The following is a 25104-nucleotide window of genomic DNA, read 5'->3' on the forward strand; positions in this document are numbered from 1 at the left end:
CTGTTTTGATAACAGTTTTGTGTTATAATTAGTAAAGTGCTTTGGACTAGTTTAATGTGAGTTTTTTTAATTATAAGGGACTATATCTTGATTTTTAAAATCTCTAAATTTTGTTATATGAATAAAAATTGAGTAACCATAAACATGATACATTTTTGTCATTGCAGTTTGGTGGACTTGAAGCAGTAATAACAGCAGTGATGGATGAATATCCACACCTCCTTGCTAAACGAAGAGAACTATTTGTTCTTGGTTTAGTTACTGTGTGTTTTCTTGGAGCTCTCAGCACTCTTACCCATGTAAGTCAACGTAATAAAGTTATACTGCACAGAAAACGCTGTTTTTGTAGGAAATGTCTCATAAGGGAAACATAAACATTTGTCAAGATATCTTGTCAGTTGTACTGTCAAAGCTTGTATTATTTTGTTGTATCTTCTAATAAACCAGATGTGTTTGTTCATATTTCTGGGGAATAGCGTTTGGCCTCACATAAGCACTGCAATATAAAATGTATATTTATTTATTTGTAAGTTTGTGTGTATGCATGTGTCCCCTGAATATTGTATCTATTGCTCCCTGTGAGGAGGATTTTCCAAGCATTTACCACATTTTCTCTAAGAAAAATAAACTGAGGCTGACCAGGGAACTCATCCACTCATGAGATTCTACTCTCTTTTGCAACAGTTTCTTCCTTCTGTTTTACAGTTTGTTTATGGCAGGGGACCACCAGATTGTATTCCTTTTTTTGGAGGATAGCATCTTGGTTCTGTTTGGGATAGCACGATCTATGCACTCAACTAAGTGCTTATAGAGTGCATCTGTGTAGGATTCAGCAGTCGTAACTGTATTGTCCATCTGCATGAGTGTCATGAAGTTCGTCACTTCTGTCTTAAGAAGTATGAAATTGGCTTTGGAGAAATTTTTTACCATGATTTCCTTAATGGGGGTTGGGGGCGGGATGTGGATATATAGGGTGATTAGCTTATGGTTGGATCTGACCAACGAAGAGTTGACTTCAGGTGTTTGACACTGGTCACTCATGCTGGTAATGACTAGGTCTAGGATATTGTTGCCCCTGGTGGGGGTGTGGATAAGTTGATCCAGGGCATTGGAATTTATGAATTCTAGAAAGCATTGAGCAAAGGAGTTGGTACATGTGTAGTTTTCCAAGTTAATGGTGGGGTAGTTGAAATAGCCCATTATTAGGGTCTTTGGTTGAACCCTGTTATTTTCCAGTATATCAACAAAAGAGGAGTGGGAATCCTGGGGCATGGTGGGGGATCTGTAGCAAGCTATAATTTGGATTGCAGTTTCCATATTCATTAAGGATATCCAGACCTCCAGGCTAGTTGCTCAACATAATGCATCCGAGGTTATCCAAGCGCCACTAACTCTGGGCAAAACTGCAATCCAAATTGTAGCTTGCTACAGATTTCCCCACCATGCTCCAGGATTCTCACTCCTCTTTTCTTGCTATACTGCAAAATATTAGGGTTCAACCAAACACATAATGGGCGATTTCAACTACCCCACCATTAACTGGGAAAACTACTCATGTACCAACTCCTTCGCTCAACGCTTTCTGGAATTCATAAATTCCAATGGCCTGGATCAACTTATCCACACCCCCACAAGGGGCAACAATATCCTAGGCCTAGTCATTACCAACATGAGTGACCAGTGTTCCACACCTGAAGTCAACTCCTCATTGGTCAGATCTGACCATAAGCTAATCACCCTAGATATCCACATCCCGCCCCCACCTCCCATTAAGGAAATCATGGTAAAGAATTTCTCCAAAGTCAACTTCATGCTTCTTAAGACAGAAGTGGTGAATGTCATGACACCCATGCAGATGGACAATACAGTTATGACTGCTGAATCTTACACAGATGCACTCTATAAGCACTTACATGAGTGCGTGGATCGTGCTATGCCAAACAGAACCAAGATGCTATCCTCCAAAAAAAGCAAGCCAATTTGGTGGTCCCCTGCCAAAAACAAACTCTACAGCAGAAGATAGAAACTGTTGCAAAAGAGAGTAAAATCCCATGAGTGGAGGAGTTCCCTGGTCAGCCTCTGTAAGAAGCTTAGATCCCTTATAAGATCCCCCAAAGCTAGCTATGAAAACAAAATTGCCACCGATTCTAGGGACAACCACAAAACATTCTATAGCTATGTCAATAATCTCAATGGCAACACTCAGATCTGCTCTGAGTTACAGCACAATGGCATGAAAATTACAGAAATAGCTAATATTGCCAATGTCCTGGCAGATAGGTTCAGTGCTAACTTTACCCCCCTCTCACCCCCTAGAGGACCCATAACTATACAGGAAGAATGCAGAGTCCCTGTAATCACAACTACGCAGATAAAAGCTGCACTCTCTAAATCCAAAAACACAGAATCCATGGGACCGGACAACATCGCATGCTGCATTTTACATGAACTTCAGAATGAACTGGCTCCCCACTTAAGCACCATGTTCAGTCATAGTCTCACAGTAGGCTTTGTGCCCACTGAATGGTGCACAGCAACAGTTATCCCACTCCACAAAGGTGGAGCCACCACTGATCCCGGGAACTATTGCCCTATTAGCCTGACGAGTCTGGTCTGTAAGGTCATGGAACGTATCATCATGGAACCCATAAACAAAGACATTGGTAACCTCCAAACTCTGGACCCCACCCAGTTTGGGTTTGTGAAAGGCAGATCATGCCTCCTGAACCTGATTGACTTCTTTGAGGCAGTCACCAAAGCTGTAGATGAGGGTAAGGTGGTTCACACAGCCTATCTTGACCTCTTCAAGGCTTTCGACACCATCGCCCATTATGGAATTATAGCTAAACTCACTAAACTAGGTATAAATCCCTACGTCACAAGATGGGTTGCCAATTGGCTCACTGACAGAACCCACACTGTAAAAGTTGCAGACTCCAAATCTGACTTCAAACCAGTGACAAGTGGAGTACCACAGGGTTCAGTCCTGGGACCTCTCCTGTTTGGTATCTACTTCTCTAAAGTACAGGCTAACACAGAAGTCCTTTGGCTAACGAAGTTCGCAGATGACTGCTAACTAGGAGCCATAGTTGAGTCCCCAAATGATGTGGACATCCTACAGAAGGGCCTCACTGAGACAGATGCCTGGTGTCAGAGCCATGGCCTCAAGCTCAATGCCAAAAAGTGCATTGTAATCACCTTTGATAAGAACTCAGTACCCATGAACTACCACATAGGCGGCAGTCTACTTAACGCCGAATGTGTGATAAGAGACCTGGGGATCCAGGTGGACAGTAGTCTATCCTTTGATAATCACATCGCCACAGTAGTCAGGAAATCCTTCTACATGGCACACCTCATCACAAAAGGGTTCTCAAATAGAAAAAAAGAGGTCATTGTTCCCCTCTACTCGACACTCATTAGACACATTATAGAGTAAAATGCCCCTTTTGGAATGTACCTCACAAGATATCTGCAGCAGCTGGAAAGGCCACAGAAGTACCTCACAAAGAGGATTACTGGCCTCAAACAGATGCCCTACACTGACCATCTCAAAAATATCCAGCTTTACTCCATAGCATATTGCCTACTCCGAGGTGATCTCTGCCTAACATATAAAGCTATGTCAAACCCAGAGCTAATGGACATGCTACACCGAAAGAAATCCCAGTCCCTCCGAGCTACATGCTCTAGGAACCTAAACCTTGTCACCACAATAAACAGGACATGCTGGAGGGATAGATTCCTGTCCTAGAGACTTCCCATACTCTAAAACAAGCTACCCATCTATGTCAAGCAAAGTTCCTCATTGGCACTCTTCAATAAAAATCTTGATAAGTGGATGGGAAATAAGAAACATACCCCGGGGATCACTTCTGTGGCTCTGCTCAACAGGGACACAGGAAAATAACTTTCTTGGGTGGCATAAGCCAGGGAACCTTGTTGGCTAGGCTTACTTAGGCCCTTGGGCCGATAGCCTAGTACTTACCTATGAACCTATGAAAAAATATGTGTTGTAAATGCATGGTGCATAAAATTAAGCACTATTAGAAATGACTGACTGGAAACAAAGGGTCCTCTGATCAGAACCAGATGATGTACTGGTAATGAAAAGTGGAATTATTGTAGAATGAACAGAAATTCAGCAGGAGGCTACCCATTTATTATAACAAAGGGTACTGCTGCCACTAAAGGGTATTGTGGTCATCTATATAAACAACTGAAACTACTGTAGTTGCAGAGCAAATTGATATTCAGCAGGGGTTGTTTTTCACAACATTAAAATATTCTATTTTTACTTAAAAGTGCAAGTCCTAATTTGCTTAATATCAAGAATACCATGCAAATCAATTCCAATTAAATATAAGAAGTTGTTTTAGGAAGAAGAGACTGAAACATATCAATAACTTTACAAAAAAGGACAAAAGAGGGAAAATCTTAACACAAGACAAAATGTTTCTAAAACTACTGCCATTGTTCAATATTCATCTGAAGAAACAGAACAAGCTTTGATAGATACTAAACATTCAAAAAAAAAATAACCACAGGAGAAGATTAACATACACATTTGGAAGCTTTCAAGTAACAAACAGAACAATTGCAAAGGAATATTGCAAAAAGTATTTATGGAGTGGAAATGTATCCTACCAAAAATTGACTTAAATCATCACATTTATTATCATTGTCTTAAATGAGATAAAGAGGAGACCACATCTTGACTTATAAAACTAGTAGAGTTCCATATCTTTTTAGATGTTTGAAACTAAAATCATCAGTCCTGCCCTGGAACCAAAAAATCTATGTTATACAAATGCAGTATTATCAATAACAACTATTTTAGCAAGAGAACTCCCCTGGAACTTGCTTTCTAGCTACATCAAGCAGTATAAAAATCTAAATATTTTAAACATAGGTGGGATGATAATTTTGCTAACAGTAAGGTTTTGTTGTGTTAATGGCAGGCTTTTGGACATTTTGTCATTTGCCCATTATGTAATATATGTGCATTTATGTACATATATATGTATGCATAACTGAAAACAAATTCCGTTAGTATGTTACATCATAGTTAATGATAATGGTCCTGCCTCAGTGGTATAACTGATACCTCAGCCCTTTCTCTAATGTGACCTTTAGTTTAGAAATAGGCATAAGCAAGGTAAAAAAAGAACTGTTACTTTCCATTTAGGTTTTTTATTCCTGCAAGTTTTCATGACAGTCACCTAAAGTTTTAATGAGTTGTGAAAACAGGAATGAAAGTAGATGCTTGCCCTGATTAGTGCAGAGTAAACTGCTATTAAATGAAGCAAGACAAAAGTCATGTTATTCAGCAAACAGCTCAGGACTACTGAAACAGATCCTTTTCAATATACAATCATAGCTGTTTTGGTTTGGTAGAAACAGTGCAAAGTTTGGTATACTGACTGACAACTTTCCTTTCAGGCTGTCATGAAGCAAATTCATTAAAAGCAGGGCACTGTACTTAATCAAAATAAAAATTGTCATGTCCGATACAATATTCACTGTGTCACAAGCCATAGTAATATTTGTGCTCATTGTTGGTTACCTGGTATTATCAAATTCCAGTGGCAAAGTCTTATCAAAATTATCAAATGCATATAATAAAATAATGTGCTTAATGGCCATTATGCATATATCTTCTCATCACTGTACCGTAACAGCTAGGACAGTATAGCCTCTCCAGTATGATGTTCTTGTCCCAAATTCAGTTTGCACACAGGCTTCTACACAAGAAATTATGTCCAGGTTTAGCCTACTGACTTAGATGTCGTCAATGAAAAAGTGAATTAGGGGCCTCAACAGCAAGCTTACTAAATGCACTTATGATATCAAGTAAACTGGGGAGAGAGTCCTACCTCATACACTTTCCAGAATCTATAACACACCTCTGAATGAAACTCATTTTTTTTTTTTCAAAAGAACGTTCTGCTGATCAGCAACAAATATACAAATTGTAACCACTCCTAAACTCAACTTCTTATACCTCTGGTGTATCTTTTTTTATGTATACCCTGGCCTTGTGCCATAGTACTTCTTATTTCTGTCATAAAAGATACGTATGAACTACAGGAATTCCATTTCACCATACTACCTACTTAGGAGTTAACTTTCTTAAATGGTCCACATGCCTACTTGATATTAAATGCAGATCAGCCTTGATATAATACCTCTGTACTGCTGCAGTATGTTTTTATTACTCATGAACTGCAGAATTTCCTTCTGTATGAACAATGTGTTCAGCACCTTAACCCAGCTCATAAGGGCATGTGTAATAATTATAACTTAACTCCTTTTCAGTATTTCATTATATGTGTGACAGCTGTTGTACTTCAGTTCCATGCTAATATTTAGTTTTCTGTTATTTATTATCAAGTTTAAAATGTGACTGGAAATATTCTGCTTGGGTCTTTGATGTATATTGAACTTGATTAGTAGAGCCAACCTTGTCAACAAATTATAAAGAAAGAAACAAACAAATAAAGAAGCAAACCATTGGTAAGCCACTCTTGTGAAGGCAGAATTCACACAGCTCACCAGTTTCTTAGCAAATGCATTATTTGGAGTCAGAGGTCTGAAGCTACTGAATTTTTCAATGCCACCTACCATAGGACAGCTGGCAACAGTTTGAAAGAGAAATGTTAGTCAGTCAGCCTAAAGACAGTAAATTTGATAGAAATTAGTTAGCACTCACCAGAATACAGTTACACTCCTAAAAAAACTGTTAAGTAGTAGAGTGGACTCCAAATCATCCTACGTTATGAGAATCAGTGTTTGTCAGCTAAATGTCTGTGCTCCTATTTTATTAATATCAAACTATAAGGTATACTACCACCCTTTGTATAAAATAGCTTTTGACTGTAATTAGAAAATGGCCACCAACCTTAATCTCCCTATATTTAGTAAACTAACTGCCACAAATCAAACTTCATAAAAGTTAATAAAATGCATGCTGTTCCTTAATATTGTTAAAAAATAAAGGTATATATTAAATCAACAAAAGATCACACTGCAGTCTCAGTCAGAACGGTTCTATGAACAGCATGTTCGATAAAATGCTGTTCAAATTGCCATTCGATGATCTGATCTTTTAATGAAATAATAGGGAACCCAAAAAGTAATCATTGCTCATGATTGAAATTATTTTTGTCTCAACCTTCGAAAAGATCTCCCTATCATTATTTTCCTTTTAGAAAATGTTTTTGTCTTTTTTCTTACAGTGATAAAGATGACTTCACCATTTCACCAAGCCTTCTGTTATACATATCTACAACGAATTAATGAACAATTTGACAATGCTCCACTGATTTTGAAGCTGCAGACTATGGTCAACAGTCTATTAACTGAATATGATTGATAATATAACAAAATAATTATTTTATGGTTAATAAGAGTGAGATAATTTTAATTAAAAAATATTCTGAGTATTTTGTTTCTAATTTTATATTTCCTCAGCATAAATACTTCTTGTTCTATTTCAGTACTGCTCATATTGATATGTTCCTCATCAAATATTTTCATACATTTTAGGGTGGTGCGTATGTGGTGAAACTTCTAGAAGAATTTGGTGCTGGCTGCTCTATCATTGCAGTGGTTTTCTTAGAAGCTATAGCTGTCTCATGGTTTTATGGTAAGTGCAGTTTCATTTTTTTAGATTTGTCTACATAAACTGTTTAAACTAGAACAATTCAATTTTTAATGATGTTATCAAGTGAGACTACATCAATGAAAGAAAAGGTTATCAATAGATTTATCAACACCTAAAGTAAATATGCAACTATAGAATACTTATATACGTCTCATAATATTTATTTATTTATTTCACATATGTTAACCAGGTTAGTCCAACTGAGTTTTGCAAACAAACTCATTTTCAGTGGAGACCCGAGGGAAAAAGCGCCAGCAAACATAAGTAAAAATAAAGTGACAATATACAAATATTAAATAACAATCACAATACAAAATTATTGTAAAAAAGAAAAGGTTATAAGTATTTCCATTACATTGATAGTAAGCAATCCATGCACACATGCAGACACAGGCCCACACACACAGATGTACAAATATATACATTGGCTGAAGTTTGTCAGAATGCAATGTGCATTTTCATTGACTAACATTTTTATCAACTGAAAGGCTTAAACACACATCATCAGACAGAATATTGGGGTTAATGTAGAAATGGGTCAAAAGGAGTTCTCCTTTTTACATGGAATTGTGCCATCTCAGAGTCAGTACATTTACATAGTTGCTGGGGTGAGGAGGGCACAATCCACCATATGTGAGTACATGGGGTAATGCCCCCTTGCAAATACTTATAAACATTTTTAAGACATCTTCAAACTGTAATTGAGCAATTTGATCAATTTGTTTTTGATTAGTTTGTGATCAGCTGAATGTCTCTCAATAAAACTTCCTTTGTTCACTTGTCCTAAATATATATATATATATATATATATATATATATATATATATATATATATATATACACACACATAAGCGCTACAGAATCCTGAAAGCCCAAAATCCTAAAGACCAAAATCCTGAAAGTCCAAAATCCTGAAAACTCAAAATACTGAAAACTCAAAATCCTGAATACACACAGGATACCAACACTTGCTATATTCCAGCACAAGTACATAAAGAAAGAAATAAAACACAAACTATATTACTGTTCTACAAGTATAAGCAGAGAAGCAAGCCCCCCGGCACCCCTATGTGTATGTCTATATATATATATATATATATATATATATAAAACATTCTACACAGCTATGTTCCCAGTCAGTCATTATGATCCAATAACCAATAATTCCTGTCTGTTCATAGGACTATCAAATCTGCTGGACATTGTCTGCACTTATACTATGTTGCTAAGGCCTGGAACTTCTTATCTCTATCCATCAGGTCAATACCCTTCCTCACATCCTTCAAACCTACTCAGAAAGACTTCCTGGCTGAAAGCTGTCTCTGTTCATGCTCAACACCAGGATTGTGGTATTTGTTTTTTGTATTATTTGTAAAGACTGTAAAATTATTGTTCTTAAAATGTTTTGTAATACTTTGGAGCTTTTCTCTCTGGAACCCAGCAAAAATGGGTTCTTAATCACCCACCACACCCCATTTAATTAATTATTTTTTCCCTAAAGTGGCAGCATTTTCAGATTTCTGCAATATTCCAGTCTATCTGAAATCAGGGATATTAGCAAATTCCAAGATTATGTACAGGGGTTACTCCTCCAACTGTGTAGTTTCAAGGGGTTTGTCATCCTAAAGAAAACAAGACTTGGAAGATTATAATAGAGGCAACATCACCCTTCAGGTCTTAATAGTTTTCCATTCAGGATTGTGAGCTTCAGGTACTTCAGAGAATCAGTCTGAGAGTTGTGTTAGTGAAGTATGCTTCACTTTTATGGATGGAACCCATATCTACTGTATGTAGAAATGTATGCACATACTTATGTATATATCTATCTATTCTATGCATGAATATAGAGAAGTGGCTAGGTTTGTTTTTGTTAAGAACAAGTTCATTGACTGGAACAACTCATAGACATTGCTCCATTCAAAGCTGTATAATGCATGTATTTTTGGAAGTACCCCCAACTCCCATACTGTCTTCCATGAGTTTACTAAATCCACATTCCAAGAAATTACCATTTTGGAGAAAGAGAGCACTTCTGATGAGTTCTCCTACATACAAAGATACACTCAAAGTCTTGTAAGCAAGTAACAGATTAATTAATTTGAATGACAAAAAAAAAATCAAAAAGAACTCTATCAGTTCAAGACAACAAAATGGATTCATGTTATGAGACCCAAATCTTCAAAATAGTTTTGGTGAAAACCACATTCAGGAAACCTTTAACAAATCTTTTTGCATCAGGACAAGCTATCCTGTGCATCAGCCTCAGCTTATATATAACTCCATGGTCCCAAAATAGTGGGGGAAGAATAAAATCATCTTTGCTGAATGTAGGATTTCATTGAAACCTTTGCAGTGGTCTGGGACTTGAGTAAGTTGCCTTTAAGAGTTGTCACATTCCTCAACAAAATTAGTTTAATGAATTGGACAGGAAGAACTGAAATTATTACATTATATTCATAACAGGAAAATAATACTGAAGATATAATTTAAAACTTATTAAAATTCCACACAATGTAAATGAATTAGGTCCATTCAAACATTTTGAAATGCTTTTAAGATCTTCTACAGAAGATGCCTGGAGCTGAAACTGGAACTTAACAATGACTTTCAGATAGAAATTAAACAGGCCTGCTATCTCAAAACTTTATATATGAAGCACATGAAATGATCAAAATAATGACATGTCATTGTACAAATATAGCCTTTGTTGAGGAAGTCAGTGCTAATATATCATACAACTGAAGAGAACAATAGTGACATTTCTACTAATAGGTAAATAACCAACAAGAGTACAATAGCACAGTGATATACACACATAAATATTCATAGATTAAGAATGCTATAAAATAAATTAATTACTGCAACAGGAAGAATAAGCTGCATTGTTTGCAATCACTGAGAATTGGTAGAGGGATTTTATTTATGGATTTTATTTATTTGTTTCACATTTGTTAACAGGTAAGTGGGCTGCTCTGAGCACCCTTTTCAGCCACAACCTAGGCCAGACAGGCAAATACAGAGTACAGACAAAAAGACAGAGGAAAAATATGCAGAGTACAATATTATGCAGATGATTACATTTGTAATAATTTGTAATTCATTATACTAGATCAGTTTTGTTAGTTATTCTGTAGCTTATTTTGACAGTGAATGCATATCTAACATGTTATTTTGTCTGTATCTTCAAATTAAACTAGGACAAGTTCAGTATTGCTCACCATGGCCCACACCATATGGTTGTTTAAATTCCCCCCAAGCTATCATTTATTTTAATTCAACAAGTTATTTACTGAATCTACCCTGTCCGCCTTTTCAGGATAGTAGATGCAATGCCTAACTTCATTAATGTTTCAAAGTTATACCATGGCTAACACTGTCAAATGCATTATCAAAACCTAAATAGATTACACCACCCTGCTGATTTTCTTTCACCTCATCGGCTATGTTGCCATAAAATATGCAAATTATAATTCATTTTCTTTGGACATATTATTTTTGGTAAGTATCTATGTTTTCAGAAGTCTAGTCTCTACCATCTTCCTAGACTTATCAAAAACTTTTGATATTCTTTCCAACAAGAAACTCTTACATAGACTCTAATCCTTTGGACTCACCAACTCTTCACTGCACTAATTCTATAGCTACCTCGCAAAAAGAGCACAAATAGTGAAATAGAAAAATGATTTTTCTATTTTCTTAACAGCAAATATTGGTGTCCTACAAAGATCTATACTAGGCCCCCCATTTTTCAACACTTTTACAATGACCTCTAAACTGCTAAAAAAAATCTACCATAGTTCAAAACACTCACAACTCAATCCTGATCCGGTCTGACAAATCTCTCTCTCTCTCTCTCTCTCTCTCTCTCTCTCTCTCTCAAAACTTCAAGACCTTACACAACAATCCTTATCAATTGAGACATAACAAAATAACTCACAACTACTACTAAATCCTAAAAAGCAACATTACTGCTCATTACCCCAAAATACATCTCTACTCTATTTACTATCATCTCTTCCAACAACACCATGATAGAACAAGTAAACCACATAAAATTACTGCCCCTCACCCTAGATGACCATTTGAAATTTGACCACATTGTATCACAATTGGTTAAAAAATCATTAAAAACTAGGCACAGTATGCTAAGTAAAAACCTTCTTCACTGACATTGCCTGGAGATGTATAGCCTTTACTGTCTTATTGCCATCTCTCCTCTATGCTGCACTAAACTTCACTAACCTTTCTCACAACTGACTAAACTTGGGCAATGTTATAATAAAATAGATAAATTTGCAGTAATTGATAATAAGGATGGGAGTTTGGCATAATGGTTAAGGTGTTTACCTTATAGACACAAGGTGCAGGGTTTGATTCTCACATGGGGTAATTGGCTAGGTTTGAAATGGCTGACAAGGGTAATTAACCTAGTACTATGAACCTATGTAATAGAAACATACCACTTCCCAGCCCTCAGAGAATTAAACTGGTTAGAACTATCACATCACCTACTTCTTTCTCATTTAACTACAATACACATACTTCTCTATAAACCAGAAACTTGCCCAACCCTTAACAACTTAATGCAACAATTAAACTGGTTGGAAATATCACATCACCTAGTTCTTTCTCATTTAACTACAATACACATACTTCTCTATAAACCAGAAACTTGCCCAACCCTTAACAACTTAATGCAACAATTAAACTGGTTAGAACTATCACATCACCTAGTTCTTTTTCATTTAACTACAATACACATACTTCTCTATAAACCAAAAACTTGCCCAACCCTTAACAACTTAATGCAACACTACTCACCCAATAGAATTTTACACTCCAAAGAAGAATCAGTAATCCGTAAAATGAAATAATCTAGCACTGCATTTGACTCTCCATATTTAAGTAGTGTAGCTAAACGATGGGACTACATCTCACTACCACTGAATTTCCATTCAGAATATAAACTCATTTTAAATACAACTAAAAGTTCACCTGTCTAATTAATGGACTTACTCCAGTATATCTGCAGGACAAATGGTACTGTAATCTTCAGCTTGACATATCATCAAACCATTTCTCTTTACTCAGATTTATCTGCTCCATAGGCAGTCTTCACCAGTACCTGAATAGTTTTACAACCATCTCCAAGCCATAGACATAGTTCTGCTTTGCTGCTCACCACCCCACTTCTACATCTAATATAAACCTTGTGATAGCTATATAGAATTGTCTCTACACCTATTTACTACCACACCTCTTAACTACAATGTTAATATTTTCTGCACTACCTAGTACCTTCCAACATTTCCATTTCTTTGAATTTCTAAGCACTAACTACCAGATCTATTATCTACCTGACAAATGTATGGCATATAGGTCCAAGAAGTTCATGGTTTTACTGTATGTGGCACTCATCAGACCTATCACTGAGTATGCTGCCCCTTTTGTTATGTCCTTAACCCAGCACATCAGATAGACAGAGGTTCTTCACTAAAAAAATACAGTGCATAAATAACATGTCCTATGCAGAGCTCCTAAAAGTCTTATCCTGCATTCTGTCTCCTACAGACTATCGAGGAGATATCTATAAGACATCTTTGGACCCCACTCTGATGGACCTCCTACATATCTGCAAAATAAACAGCACTAGAATTACCTGTTCTGTAGACTTAAACCTTGTCTGGCATGTAAATAGGACCTGCAGGACAGACAGGTATGTATCCCAGAGACTATCCCTTCTCTAGAACAGGTTGCCCATCCATGTAAAGCAGTGTTACCCCCCTAAATCAGTCCAAGTGAAACTTGGACAATTGGATGGGGAGCCAGAGCTTCACCCCACTTTGGCACCAGTGTCTCTAATTTATTTATTTATTATTTATTTATTTACATTGGTTAACCAGGATAGTCCATTTGTGTGTGATCCCATTTTCAGCAGCGGCCCGGAGAGAAAAGCTCCACAAAAACAGTATTTACATAGGCAGTAAAATAAAGAACAAATAACAGTCATATTTTGAAATAGATATAAATATACATTAGCACTATAAGATACAACATCGAAAATATAGAAAAAAAATAAAAATATATTGATGTAAAAACAAAATCAAATTGTTAGATGAAAGAGTTAAATTGAAGGTAAGTAAAGAGAAAAGTAAAGGTTAATTAGTCAGGATTAGTTAAATTGGATACGAAAAGAGGAGGGGGTAAGAAGAAGATATCAGATGAGAAAGAAAGTAGGTAGTAGAAAAGGCATAGAGGGAAGAGATTACCCTGGGTTGATACAGGAGCAGATCCAGTAGAGTTTTTTTTTATTGTGTTATGTCAGTAACATGTAATATGTGTTGGGTAATAGAGTTCCAGATTTTGGAGATATAATGGGAAAAGAGGGAATCCCCAGCCCTGTTATTACTTTTGGAGACTTGCAGGAGAGTTTTATGTGTAGATTGGAGGAGACGTGTTATTATAGTGCTTGACTAAGTGTTGGAATGCTAATGGACATAAGCAACCTGTAAATGGTTTATTTCCCAGGCTCATGTTTGTAAATGCTTCATATCTCAAGCCTTTGTTTACATTACCAAGGGTGCCAGAACTTGTTAGAAATTTGGGATGCATGGCGAGGCTTAAAAAGGCCCTTGTGCTCATTAGCCTAGCAAACACCTATGAACCTATTTTCTATAATGGTATGTCTGCTCTTTCCGTTGTTTAAATGGCGTGAATTTAATAAAGGAGTTTATAAAAAAAAAGAAAAATAAAGCAATAGAATTATCTGTAGTTGATATAATACTGGATGAACTAAGAAATTAGCATGAATACGGTATGTATACTGTTTACAATAAAGTCCAAAAGTAATTTACATGCAGGAACGATAGACATAATGCAGCATATGTAGTTAGGAAGCAGTGGTGAGCTGGTTAGGTGACATGGCCCTTGGGGGAGCACTGTGCATCTTTGAGGAGGTACTTTTTAAGTTACAGTCTGAACTTGGGAGTATAAATTAAGTTCTTTAAGTTGGATAGGGAGATATTTATTTATTTATTGCATTTGTTAACCGGGAAAGTCCACTGGGCCTGGAAAGAGCCCATTTTCAGTGGAAACCCAGGAGTAAAAGCTCCACAAAGTTACATACAAAAGAAAATATTAATCACCTTACAGAAAAGAAAAAAAATCATACAGCACTATTGCATTGAATGGAACTGATAACAGAAAAAAACAGTGAAAGGATTACAATCATGGTCACATAGCAGTAATAAATGGGATATATTCCAGTGACACATTACTGAAATATATCTTCAAGTAACACAAGAGTGTAATAAATCTGTAGGTACATAGCTGTGATAAATATAGTGCAAGTATAGCTGGAGATATAAGGACAAAGGGTGGGAAAAATATAGCCAAAGTATGGGAACAATTGTGGAGAATTGATCCTTTATACAATGAAATTTAGTGCTTGGAGAAGTGTAGGATCAATTTGTGATTAATAGGATGCACAAGCCAGTGCACTTCTTTGTGCCGGTCCCAAGCTCAGATAAATGGCGAGGGTTGCATCAGGAAGGGCATCCAGCATAAAACTTCACCAAATAACTCATGCGGACACCAATAAATATTTACATACTGGATCGGTTGAGGCCCGGGTTAACAACGACTGCCACCAGTACTGTTAGCCAACAGGGTGCTGGTGGAAATTGGGCTACTGTTGGCCGAAGGAGGAGAAGAGGTGGAAGGCATGGCTGAAGGCAGGAAGAGAGGAGAAAGGCTAGGACTGTGGTAGTTTGGGTCGTAACTTTGAATGTTGGCAGTATGACAGGTATAGGGAGAGAGCTAACCGATATGATGGACAGAAGGAAGGTTGGTATATTGTGTGTGCAAGAGACCAGATGGAATGGGAATAAGGCTAGGTGTATCAGAGGTGGGTTCAAATTGTTTTATCATGGTGTGGATGGGAGGAGAAATGGTGTAGGAATTATCCTGAAGGAACAGTATGCTAAGAGTGTTTGGGAGGTGAAAAGAGTGTCAGATAGAGTGATGCTTATGAAGCTGGAAATTGATGGTGTAATGATGAATGTTGTTAGTGCATATGCTCCACAAGTTGGGTATGTGATAGATAAGAAAGAAAAATTTTGGAGTGAGTTGGATGAAGTGGTGATGACTGTACCCAAGGGTGAGAGAGTGGTGATTGGAGCAGATTTCAATGGGCATGTTGGTGAAGGGAACAGAGGGAATGAGGAAGTGATGGGTAGGTATGGTGTTTGAAGGAGATTGGAGACTGCAAAGTGGTGGCAGGGGAAAGTGTATTTAGGCAGCATAGGATGGTGGTTTGTAGGATGATGTTGGTGAGCAAAAAGAGGAGGAGGAGTGTGAGTGCAGCACCAAGGATCAAATGGTGGAAATTGAAAAAGGGTAATTGTGAGGTGGAGTTCAGGGATGAGTTAAGACAGGCACTGGGTGGCAGTGAAGAGTTACCAAATAGCTGGGTAACTACAGCAGAGCTAGTAAGGGAGACGGCTAGAAAGGTGCTTGGTATGACATCTGGAGAGAGGAAGGATGACAAGGAGACATGGTAGTGGAATGATGAAGTACAGGAGAGTATACAGAGAAAGAGGTTGGCAAAGAAGTGGAATTGTCAGAGAGATGAAGAAAGTAGACAGGAGTATAAGGATATGAGGTGCATGGCAAAGAGAGAGGTGGCGAAGGCTAAGGATAAGGCATATGAAGAGTTGTATGAAAGGTTGGACACTAAGGAGGGCGAAAAGGACCTTGGCTAGACAGCAGGTAAAGATGATAAAGGATAATGAGGGAAACATACAAGCGAGGAGAGTGTGTTGAGGAGATGGAAAGAGTACTTTGAGGAGTTAGTGAATGAAGAGAATGAGAGGGAGAGAAGGTTGGATGATGTGGGGATAGTGAATCATGAAGTACAATGGATTAGCAAGGAGGAAGTAAGGATAGCTATGAAGAGGATGAAGAATGGAAAGGTTGTTGGTCCAGATGACATACCTGTGGAAGCATGGAGGTGTTTAGGTGAAATGGCAGTGGAGGTTTTAACCAGATTGTTTAATGAAATCTTGGAAAGTGAGAGGATGCCTGAGGAATGGAGAAAAAGTGTTTTGGTACTGATTTTTAAGAATAATGGTGATGTGCAGAGCTGTAGTAACTACAGAGGGATTAAACTGATCAGTCACAGCATGAAGTTATGGGAAATAGTAGTGAAAGCTAGATTAAGAAGGGACGTGATGATTAGTGATCAGCAGTATGGTTTCATGCTGGAAAGAGCACTACAGATGCAATGTTTGCTCTGAGAGTGTTGATGGAGAAGTACAGAGAAGGTCAGAAGAAGTTGCATTGTGTTTTTGTAGACTTAGAGAAAGCATATGACAGGGTGCCTAGAGAGGAGTTGTGGTATTTTATGAGGAAGTCAGGAGTGTCAGAGAAGTATGTAAGAGTGGTACAGGATATGTACGAGGGTAGTGTGACAGCGGTGAAGTCTGCAGTGAGAGTGACGGATGCATTTAAGGTGGAGGTGGGATTACATCAAGGATCAGCTCTGAGCCCTTTCTTATTTGCAATGGTGATGGGCAGGTTGACAGACGAGATCAGACAGGAGTCCCTGTGGACTATGATGTTTACAAATTACATTGTTATCTGTAGTGAGAGTAGGGAACAGGTGGAGGAGACCCTGGAGAGATGGAGATATGCTCTAGAGAGAAGAGGAATGAAGGTCAGCAGGACAAAGATAGAATATATGTGTGTGAAGGAGAGGGAGGATAGAGGAATGGTGAGGATGCAAGGGAGTAGAGATGGCTAAGGTAGATGAGTTTAAATACTTGGGATCGATAGCTCAGAGTAATGGTGAGTATGGAAGAGAGGTGAAGAAGAGAGTACAGGCAGGATGGAGTGGGTGGAGAAGAGTGTCAGGAGTGATTTGTGTCAGACGAGTACCAGTAAGAGTGAAAGGGAAGGTCTACAAGAGGGTAGTAAGACCAGCTATGTTATATGGGTTGGATACAATGGCATTGACAAAACTGAAGGAGTTTGAGCTGGATGTGGCAGAGTTAAAGATGTTAAGATTTGCACTGGGTTTGACGAGGGTGGACAGGATTAGGAATAAGTATATTAGAGGGTTGGAAGGTTTGGAGACAAAGCCAGAGAGGCAAGATTACATTGGTTTGGACATGTGCTGAGGAGGGATGCTGAGTATATTGGGAAAAAGATGCTAAGGATGAAGCTATCAGGTAACAGGAAAAGAGGAAGGCCTAAGGTAAGGTTTATGGATGTGGTGAGAGAGGACATGCAGGTGGTTGGTGTGGCAGAGCAAGATGCAGAGGACAGGAAGAAATGGAAACAGATGATCCGCTGTGGTGAACCCTAACGGGAACAGCCAAAAGACGATGATAACTTTTGGTTGTACAAGGAGGTCATTTTTGAAAGGTTTGACTGTAAGGGGGGAAAACATTTCATGATTTAGTAGTTTAGCATTAAGGATCTCTTCCCAAGTGATAGTGGGGGGTATATTTGATGGTATTTCCTGAGGCAAGGTTGAGGGGGCCAGATGGGTAAAGTTGAAGCTGAATTTATCAGCCAGTAGGTTTGCTATATCTCCTAGCTCAGTATAGCTGGCTCCATTAACAATGTGCTCTGCACACAACTGTATATTGCTTTGAGGTTGTAGACACAGTTAAAGAATGCCTTGTGCTTGCTCTTGACCTGAGAGGCCAAATTTACCTCAAATTTGGATTTGGTAGACTTTATAGGTTCATTGGTGATTACTAGGCTAATGGCACAAGAGCCTCTGCAAGTCTAGCCAATAATGTCTAGGATATAACAATAATGTATTTTAATTCCCCAGATATGGGGTGGGGTAGTATCAGGATAGTGGGTCTTTGGGTGTTGGAGCCCTGAGTCATTTTACAGACTGCCTTTGTCCATAAGGGGCATGGGCAATAACCAGAGAGTGAATTTATGGTTCCCCATTCATTTATCCAAATTCTTTTCAAAGAAACTGAGTTAAGACTTTGTTTTATGAACATAGAAAATGTATTCTATAGATGAGGTTGCCTTTGAGATATGAATCTGTCTCTCCAGCAACTTCTTTTAGAATAAGAAATAAGTTTCAGGTCCATGGAATGTGTAGCCTACATATATTTTTCTTGCAAATATGTAACATTTTCATCAAGACTGGATCAGAGAATGCCTTGTAGGTTGGCCATAAGTCACCTCTCAATAAATGATATGAGATAGAGTAAAGGGAAAGAGACTTTAGTTGGGCCACATAAGACATGCGTCTTATGCTTTGTATTTTTTTATTGAGAAACCTCTGGGGCCACTCCAGTTGATGTAAGTGCCTGGTTAGGTACATGCAGAAGGGAACAATTTACTCAGTTATAGGCTTGAGGAGGGGCAAGTACAATGGCACTATGACTTCCTTTGACCTTGATGCCATATCTTTACTTATAAGTTGAGCCACACAGAATGATATCCTCACTACTGTAGCTACCTGGTGGTCAAAGTTTAGACTACTATCTGTGTTCCTAGATCCCTCACCATTGGGTCTACTTTTAGGGATGTGCTATCAATATTATAATTTGCAGAGATATCTGAGTTACTGAAGAGTATGATTATACATTTTTGTAGTCACAGACCATGGTTTTTGCACCAGTCGTTTGTGATTTTTAGGCCTGTTTGTAGGATGTCAACATCGTTTAGGGATTCAGTGATTCCTCCCAGCTTACAGTCATCAGCGAACCTGGTGAGCCAGATGCCCCCAACATTGGTCTTCACTTCAGAGAAGTATATACTAAACAGGAAAGGTCCCAAAACTGAGCCCTGTGAGACACTGCTAGTAACAGGTTTATTATTGGAAGTGGATTTGCTTATCCAGGCAACATGTGTCCCGTCACTGAGCCAGTTTCCTATCCATCAGATGATGTTAAGGTTTATGCCTTCCTCAGTAAGTTTATTTATTTGTACTCTGAGTTGTTTGTCTAGTTTGAGAGTGCTTTTATCCTACCAATTGCTACACCTCCTAATTTTTGCCATGATATTCCTCCATCTGTTATACAGCCTATTGATGTTGTGATTCTACCAGGGTGGCTTGTTTTTTGAGTTAGTTCTATACTTTCTCCCGGCAGGTACAGCTTCCTCTATGTAGCTATTAACATTGTATAGTGTTTCTTTGAACAGTTCTGTGTAGGTGTTCTAAGGGTCTATAGGGGCTTGAAATTTTGCCAGGTTATCACTTAATAGTAGGAAGTTAGCCTTAGTGTAGTTTCTGAATATTCCAGGTTAGCTGGGGTTTCAAGTTTTATTTTTACTTCAAAGGAGACCATTTTGTAGTCTGACCTTACCAGAGAAGGCATTACACTAGGGGCTGTGCAGCACTCTCCCATATTAGTGAGGACCAGATCCAGTATGTCTGCACCCCTGGTCAGTGTATTGACAATCTGGTCAAGAGAATTTGTGTTTACAAAATCCAGGAATCTCTGTGCCTTTAAGTTTGGTGTCATATATGATTCCCAGTTAACAGTGGAGTAATTAAAGTCACCCATGAATATGGTATTGGGTTGGATGGTAAGTATTTCCAATAAGTTCAAATAAATGTTATGGGTTTCCTGGGTCATAGAGGTTACCTATAGTGTGCAAGGAAGTGGTATGAGATTTTGCTTATGGTGATTTGAATGTGGAGAACCTCAAGTACATTGTCCTGTTGACCAGTCTTGAGGTATATTTATTTTTATGTAAATCTGGACACCTCCAGCTTTAGTCTCTGTCTGTGTAATAGCTGGTCTAAATGTGTGGAAGTTATTAATAGCCTTGCACTGCCAGTGTGCTCTCCACAGCTTTAAACCATGTTTCAGTGACTGCACAGACGTCAGCATTCTCTAGGGTGAGGAGAGCTTGCAGGAGAAAACTAACAAGTGTACACATTTTCATGTGTTCCATACATCATATATATATATATATATATATATATATATATATATATATATATATATATATATATATATACATATGCTTTTTTAACAATTATCATTCAATCCACCATTACATAAATTGGTCAAATCCTGCCTTCCCTTAAATTTCCCTTCTCCTCCTGAACACTGAGGAGACATTTTCTGAGTAAGAATACTGTGCATTGTACTTGGGAGTTCTTGTTTTCTTTCTTCACTATTATACAACTATATGTACATACGGAAACACATTTTTGAATCTCGAAATACTGAAATGTTGAATTTCAGTATCTGGAGACCAAAGTGTCAAATCTGCAGATGCACGAAACTGCAGAATATCGAATCCGGAAATGTTGAACCCGTGGTACTTACAGCATGTTAGGTAAGTGCGGTGTTTTTAAAGGGTTTTGAGGAGGGTGTTTGTGTTTGTGAGTGTGTCAGGGAGTGTTAGGTGGGGGTTAGGGTAAGTAGGTGAGAGTGTGAGTGTGTCAGTGTTGAGAGTGGTGGTGTTTGTATCTGTGTGATGTGTGTTTGTGCGAGGGGGGTGTGGAATGTAGGTCGGTGGGTTTTGTGTGTGTTGGTGTTTAGTGCAACCTCGTAGTTAGTATATATCAGTAGAGGGGTGTGGGGTCGTAGCCCCCCACATGGGGGGGTGCAGGGAGTATTGCCCCCCTGATTATAGTAAGTGTGTGTGTGTGTGTGTGTGTGTGTGTGTGTGTGTGTGTGTGTGTTTTTGTGTTGTTGTGCGGAGGTAGGTGTACTTGTGTTTGTATGTGTTCTTTAATGATCGCAGTTTTGGGTTTCGAGTTTTCGGATTTTTTTTGTTTTTCTGCTTTATAGTTCCGAAATACTGAAATTCGATATTTCAGTATTTTGAGATTATAAAGTGAATCTGTACACACACATGTATACAGCTGCAACAGGGATAGCCACTCAGCAGTGTGAACACTGGCTATAGGCCATGGTCACTGTCGATGTGACACCCTGAACCTATGTGCAAAATGGGAAAATGGGAGTGATAGATAGGTAGATAGATAGAAGATAAGAGTTATATTGATATGAAAGGGGATGTTTGGGTACTGAAGGGTAAAACACTCTTTGATGAGCACAGGTGTATTTTACAGAGGTTGTATTCTTGCAGTTGCTTCGATTACTAGAGCCAATGACACATGCATTTTGTTTCAAATAAAGATGTCTTTCATGAATGACTGCATCTAGAACATTCATAGGAAAAGCCAGTGGGGGAGTATTGCATCTGATTACATTTCTCAGAGCAAATTGCTGATATTCAACTGTTTCCTACATGCAACAAACAAATTGTACAAGTTCACTGTTTGTCTGGAGTATCCCAGGTTCTTCTACATGGACAGACTTTGTGACCACAGTTTCTGTTTTAAAACAGTACCTAACTCAGCCAGCACAATCTATCAGGAGAGCACATATTTCTACTCTTACCAACTACCCAGCTTCAGGACTTGCAGTTCTTATCATATTATCGCCAGCTTTCAAATATCCTGTTTGTTTAATATTATGCTTATCACAAGATATAATAAATTCACATTAATGTGATACAAAGCAGAGAGACAGCAAATGCCTGTTATCACATTTCAAAAATATTTAATATTCAGAGAAGACATTTCTGATGACATGTAGTTAGTATCTATGCTTATAAGGAAGTTTGCAGAAGTGAGGAAGAGCACAAAAGGAAATGACTTCTCGATGGTTATGATATTTGCAAAAGACAGCATTCAGCCAGTCTGTGAATGATATGAGAACACAAAACCTCACATTATATGAATGTCTGCATGTGTGTATATGAAAACATGCATACACACATAGACACACACACACACACACACACACACACACACACACACACACACACACACACACACACATGCACACACTAAGTTAATCATCCTATCAACTTAATCAACAATATCAGCATATATATCCTTCTTCTTCTTCTTTCGGCTTTTCCCGGTTAGGGGTCACCACAACAGATCACCTGTCCACTCATGACTGGCAGTAGAGTTTTACGGTGTCGAGTTGCCAGCCCGGCTCCCAACCTTCCACAGGTGTATGCACTCATGCCTAGAGCCAATTTAGAGTATCCAATCCACCTACAGTATGTCTTTGGGATGTGGGAGGAAACCGGAGCACCCAGAGGAAACCCACATGACCACAGGGAGGACATGCAGACTCTGCACAGAAGGCACCCCATCTGAGGATCGAACTGGAGAACATCAGCATATATATCCTAAAGTACTGAAAAAAGTATACCCTAGGTAAAGAAAATAATAAATATCTTCCCTCTGACATGACCTACAAGAAAGTGTGACTATTCCAAAACCAGTATCAGTAATTCTTGGGAAAATAATGGTGATCTGCAGCAAGATAATGTCCGTCCAGTTCAAGCAAATGCAATGCAGTTTAGACATATTAGTTGCTTCTAGTGATAGAGCCAATGACAGGTGCGGTTTGTATTTAAATAAAGATGTCTCTTTAATGATGAGAGGACTATGCATGTATTTGTCTGTCTGCCTCTTTTTTATATGATTGTTAATGTCAAAATAAATACTTGTTGCAATATCAAATGCAGCAAAATTAATTTTAAGTGTTCTGACTAGGCAAAGGATTTCACTGCATGATATCAGACGCAACAAAATTCAACTTTCTTGTTCCATGTAGTTAAACTTGTTCCCCTTTCTGCCACTGAGACATCACACCACATCCTTCCCTGTACCCACAACGAGGGAGCTTAGTGACCTAGACTACATAATCATACACAATCAGGTTTGTACCAGTCCAGTGAAAAGACTAAATGGATTACAGTATGCATTTTTACATTTGTGCATAAAGTTTTTAATGACTCATAACTATTTTGTAGAGTACAGAGCTGCTTACACATACTAATGCCTATGTCCTTCATGGTGCCTTAAGAAGTGAGGGACTTCACATTAGCATCCTTCTGGCCCAGAGGAAGCATAATATTACGTTTTTGTGTAACTTGTAAAGTTTTCTCAAATCTTAGACTATTGCATGACATCTGCCATTGAGAAGTCATGTGAAACATTCTATGTGTCTACCTGTATAATAAATTGTTGCTGTGTGCCACAGATGCTATAACTGTTCTTTATTTTTTCTTTTACTAGGGATCCAAAGATTCAGTAACGATGTTAAAACTATGTTAGGCTTTGCTCCAGGAATATTCTGGAAAGTTTGCTGGGTAGCTATTAGTCCAGCCTTTCTAGCAGTAAGTATTGACATCTAATATTTACAATAAATAATAAATGCACATGATTTAGAGATTTCAGCCTTCCTAGCAGTAAGCATTGACATCTATTTTTTCAATAAACATAAAATAAATAATATGAACGTGATTTATAGAAAGTGACATGTTCATTAGAGAGGTGTACAGGCCAATACAGAAAGACAAGACGAGTCAGACTACCCCTATAATTGTTATTATGGGGATACATTTTAGGAGTGTAACCCCTCACCATTAACTGCTGACTCTGTAAGCATATAAAACAAATTTAAAAGCAGCATAGCACCGTGTATTTTTTAATAATTCCACCCATCCATCCCTGAGTAACTCTATAGCGCCTTTCTGGGTAATCCTGGCTGTGACCATTCATTCAGCAGGCCTCCCAATATTTTAGATGACACAGATTTTAAGCTGTTGAATCTTAAGCCCTGGAACTCAAAACTTGTATTGCAGAGGTGGATAGCTGCTCAGAGTCTTGATCTCATGGTGACCACTCAAGATCTCTGACCAAGGGAACAACATACATTAACACCAAAGTATACAGGGCACCCAAATGCACATTATGTGCGTGGATGTCTGTAGCTCCCCCTCCTTACAGGTCAGAGCCAGTGACGTTCTTCCTATCCAGATATAGCACACAGTTGTGATGAATTCTGTTCACCCCCCTCCCCCAGTAGCAATTTCATCATTCTCCCCTCGAAGAACCTTGTAATGCACTATGTCTGCTCTTGAACCCACCTTACCTCTGCACCAGCAGACCAGCACCAAAATGCACTGTTTGTGGTTGATTTAATATGTTAAATAGGTCATCACATAACAGTCAGATAATGTCTCTGAAGTAAAGGTAGTGAATCAAAATTTATTACCACTACATCTGCATTTTGTGTTTTTCTCATATTGGTTTAATTATGGATACCAGTATCTCTGCAAGACATCAGTGGCAGTGGTAAGCTCTGAACAGTCTATCTATCACTAGGGGAGTGGTTTTCAGCTCTAGTTTGTTTTTACTATTGGCTGTTTTGGGCTGCTTCTATCCCTTTGCCCACTTTTGCGCTTGTATTTACCTCGGCGGATCCTCTTGGAGCGTCCAGCAGAGAATTACAGCAGCAGAAAGGAGAGAGAGAGAGAGACTTTAATTGAATCAAAATATCTGTTTTTGCTTATTTTTACCTGACGCACCTTATCGTAAGTGTTTTGTGACTGTGTTAAGTTACTTTACTGTA

General features: G+C 38.2%; 1 protein-coding gene across 1 annotated transcript in view; it reads left to right on the plus strand.

The window, feature by feature from the left end:
- The window catches only part of LOC122800267 (sodium-dependent serotonin transporter-like), a 333197-nt gene that overhangs the window by 258225 nt on the left and 49868 nt on the right, over window positions 1–25104 (plus strand). The window contains exons 9-11 of the mRNA XM_044069756.1: window positions 168–299; window positions 7549–7648; window positions 23766–23866. Of these exons, the coding sequence (XP_043925691.1) occupies window positions 168–299; window positions 7549–7648; window positions 23766–23866 (333 nt within the window). The remainder of the gene's footprint in view (window positions 1–167; window positions 300–7548; window positions 7649–23765; window positions 23867–25104) is intronic.

This window comes from Protopterus annectens, chromosome 4.part0, assembly GCF_019279795.1.
Source record: "Protopterus annectens isolate FY-2018-M chromosome 4.part0, PAN1.0, whole genome shotgun sequence".
NCBI classification, from domain to species: domain Eukaryota; kingdom Metazoa; phylum Chordata; order Ceratodontiformes; family Protopteridae; genus Protopterus; species Protopterus annectens.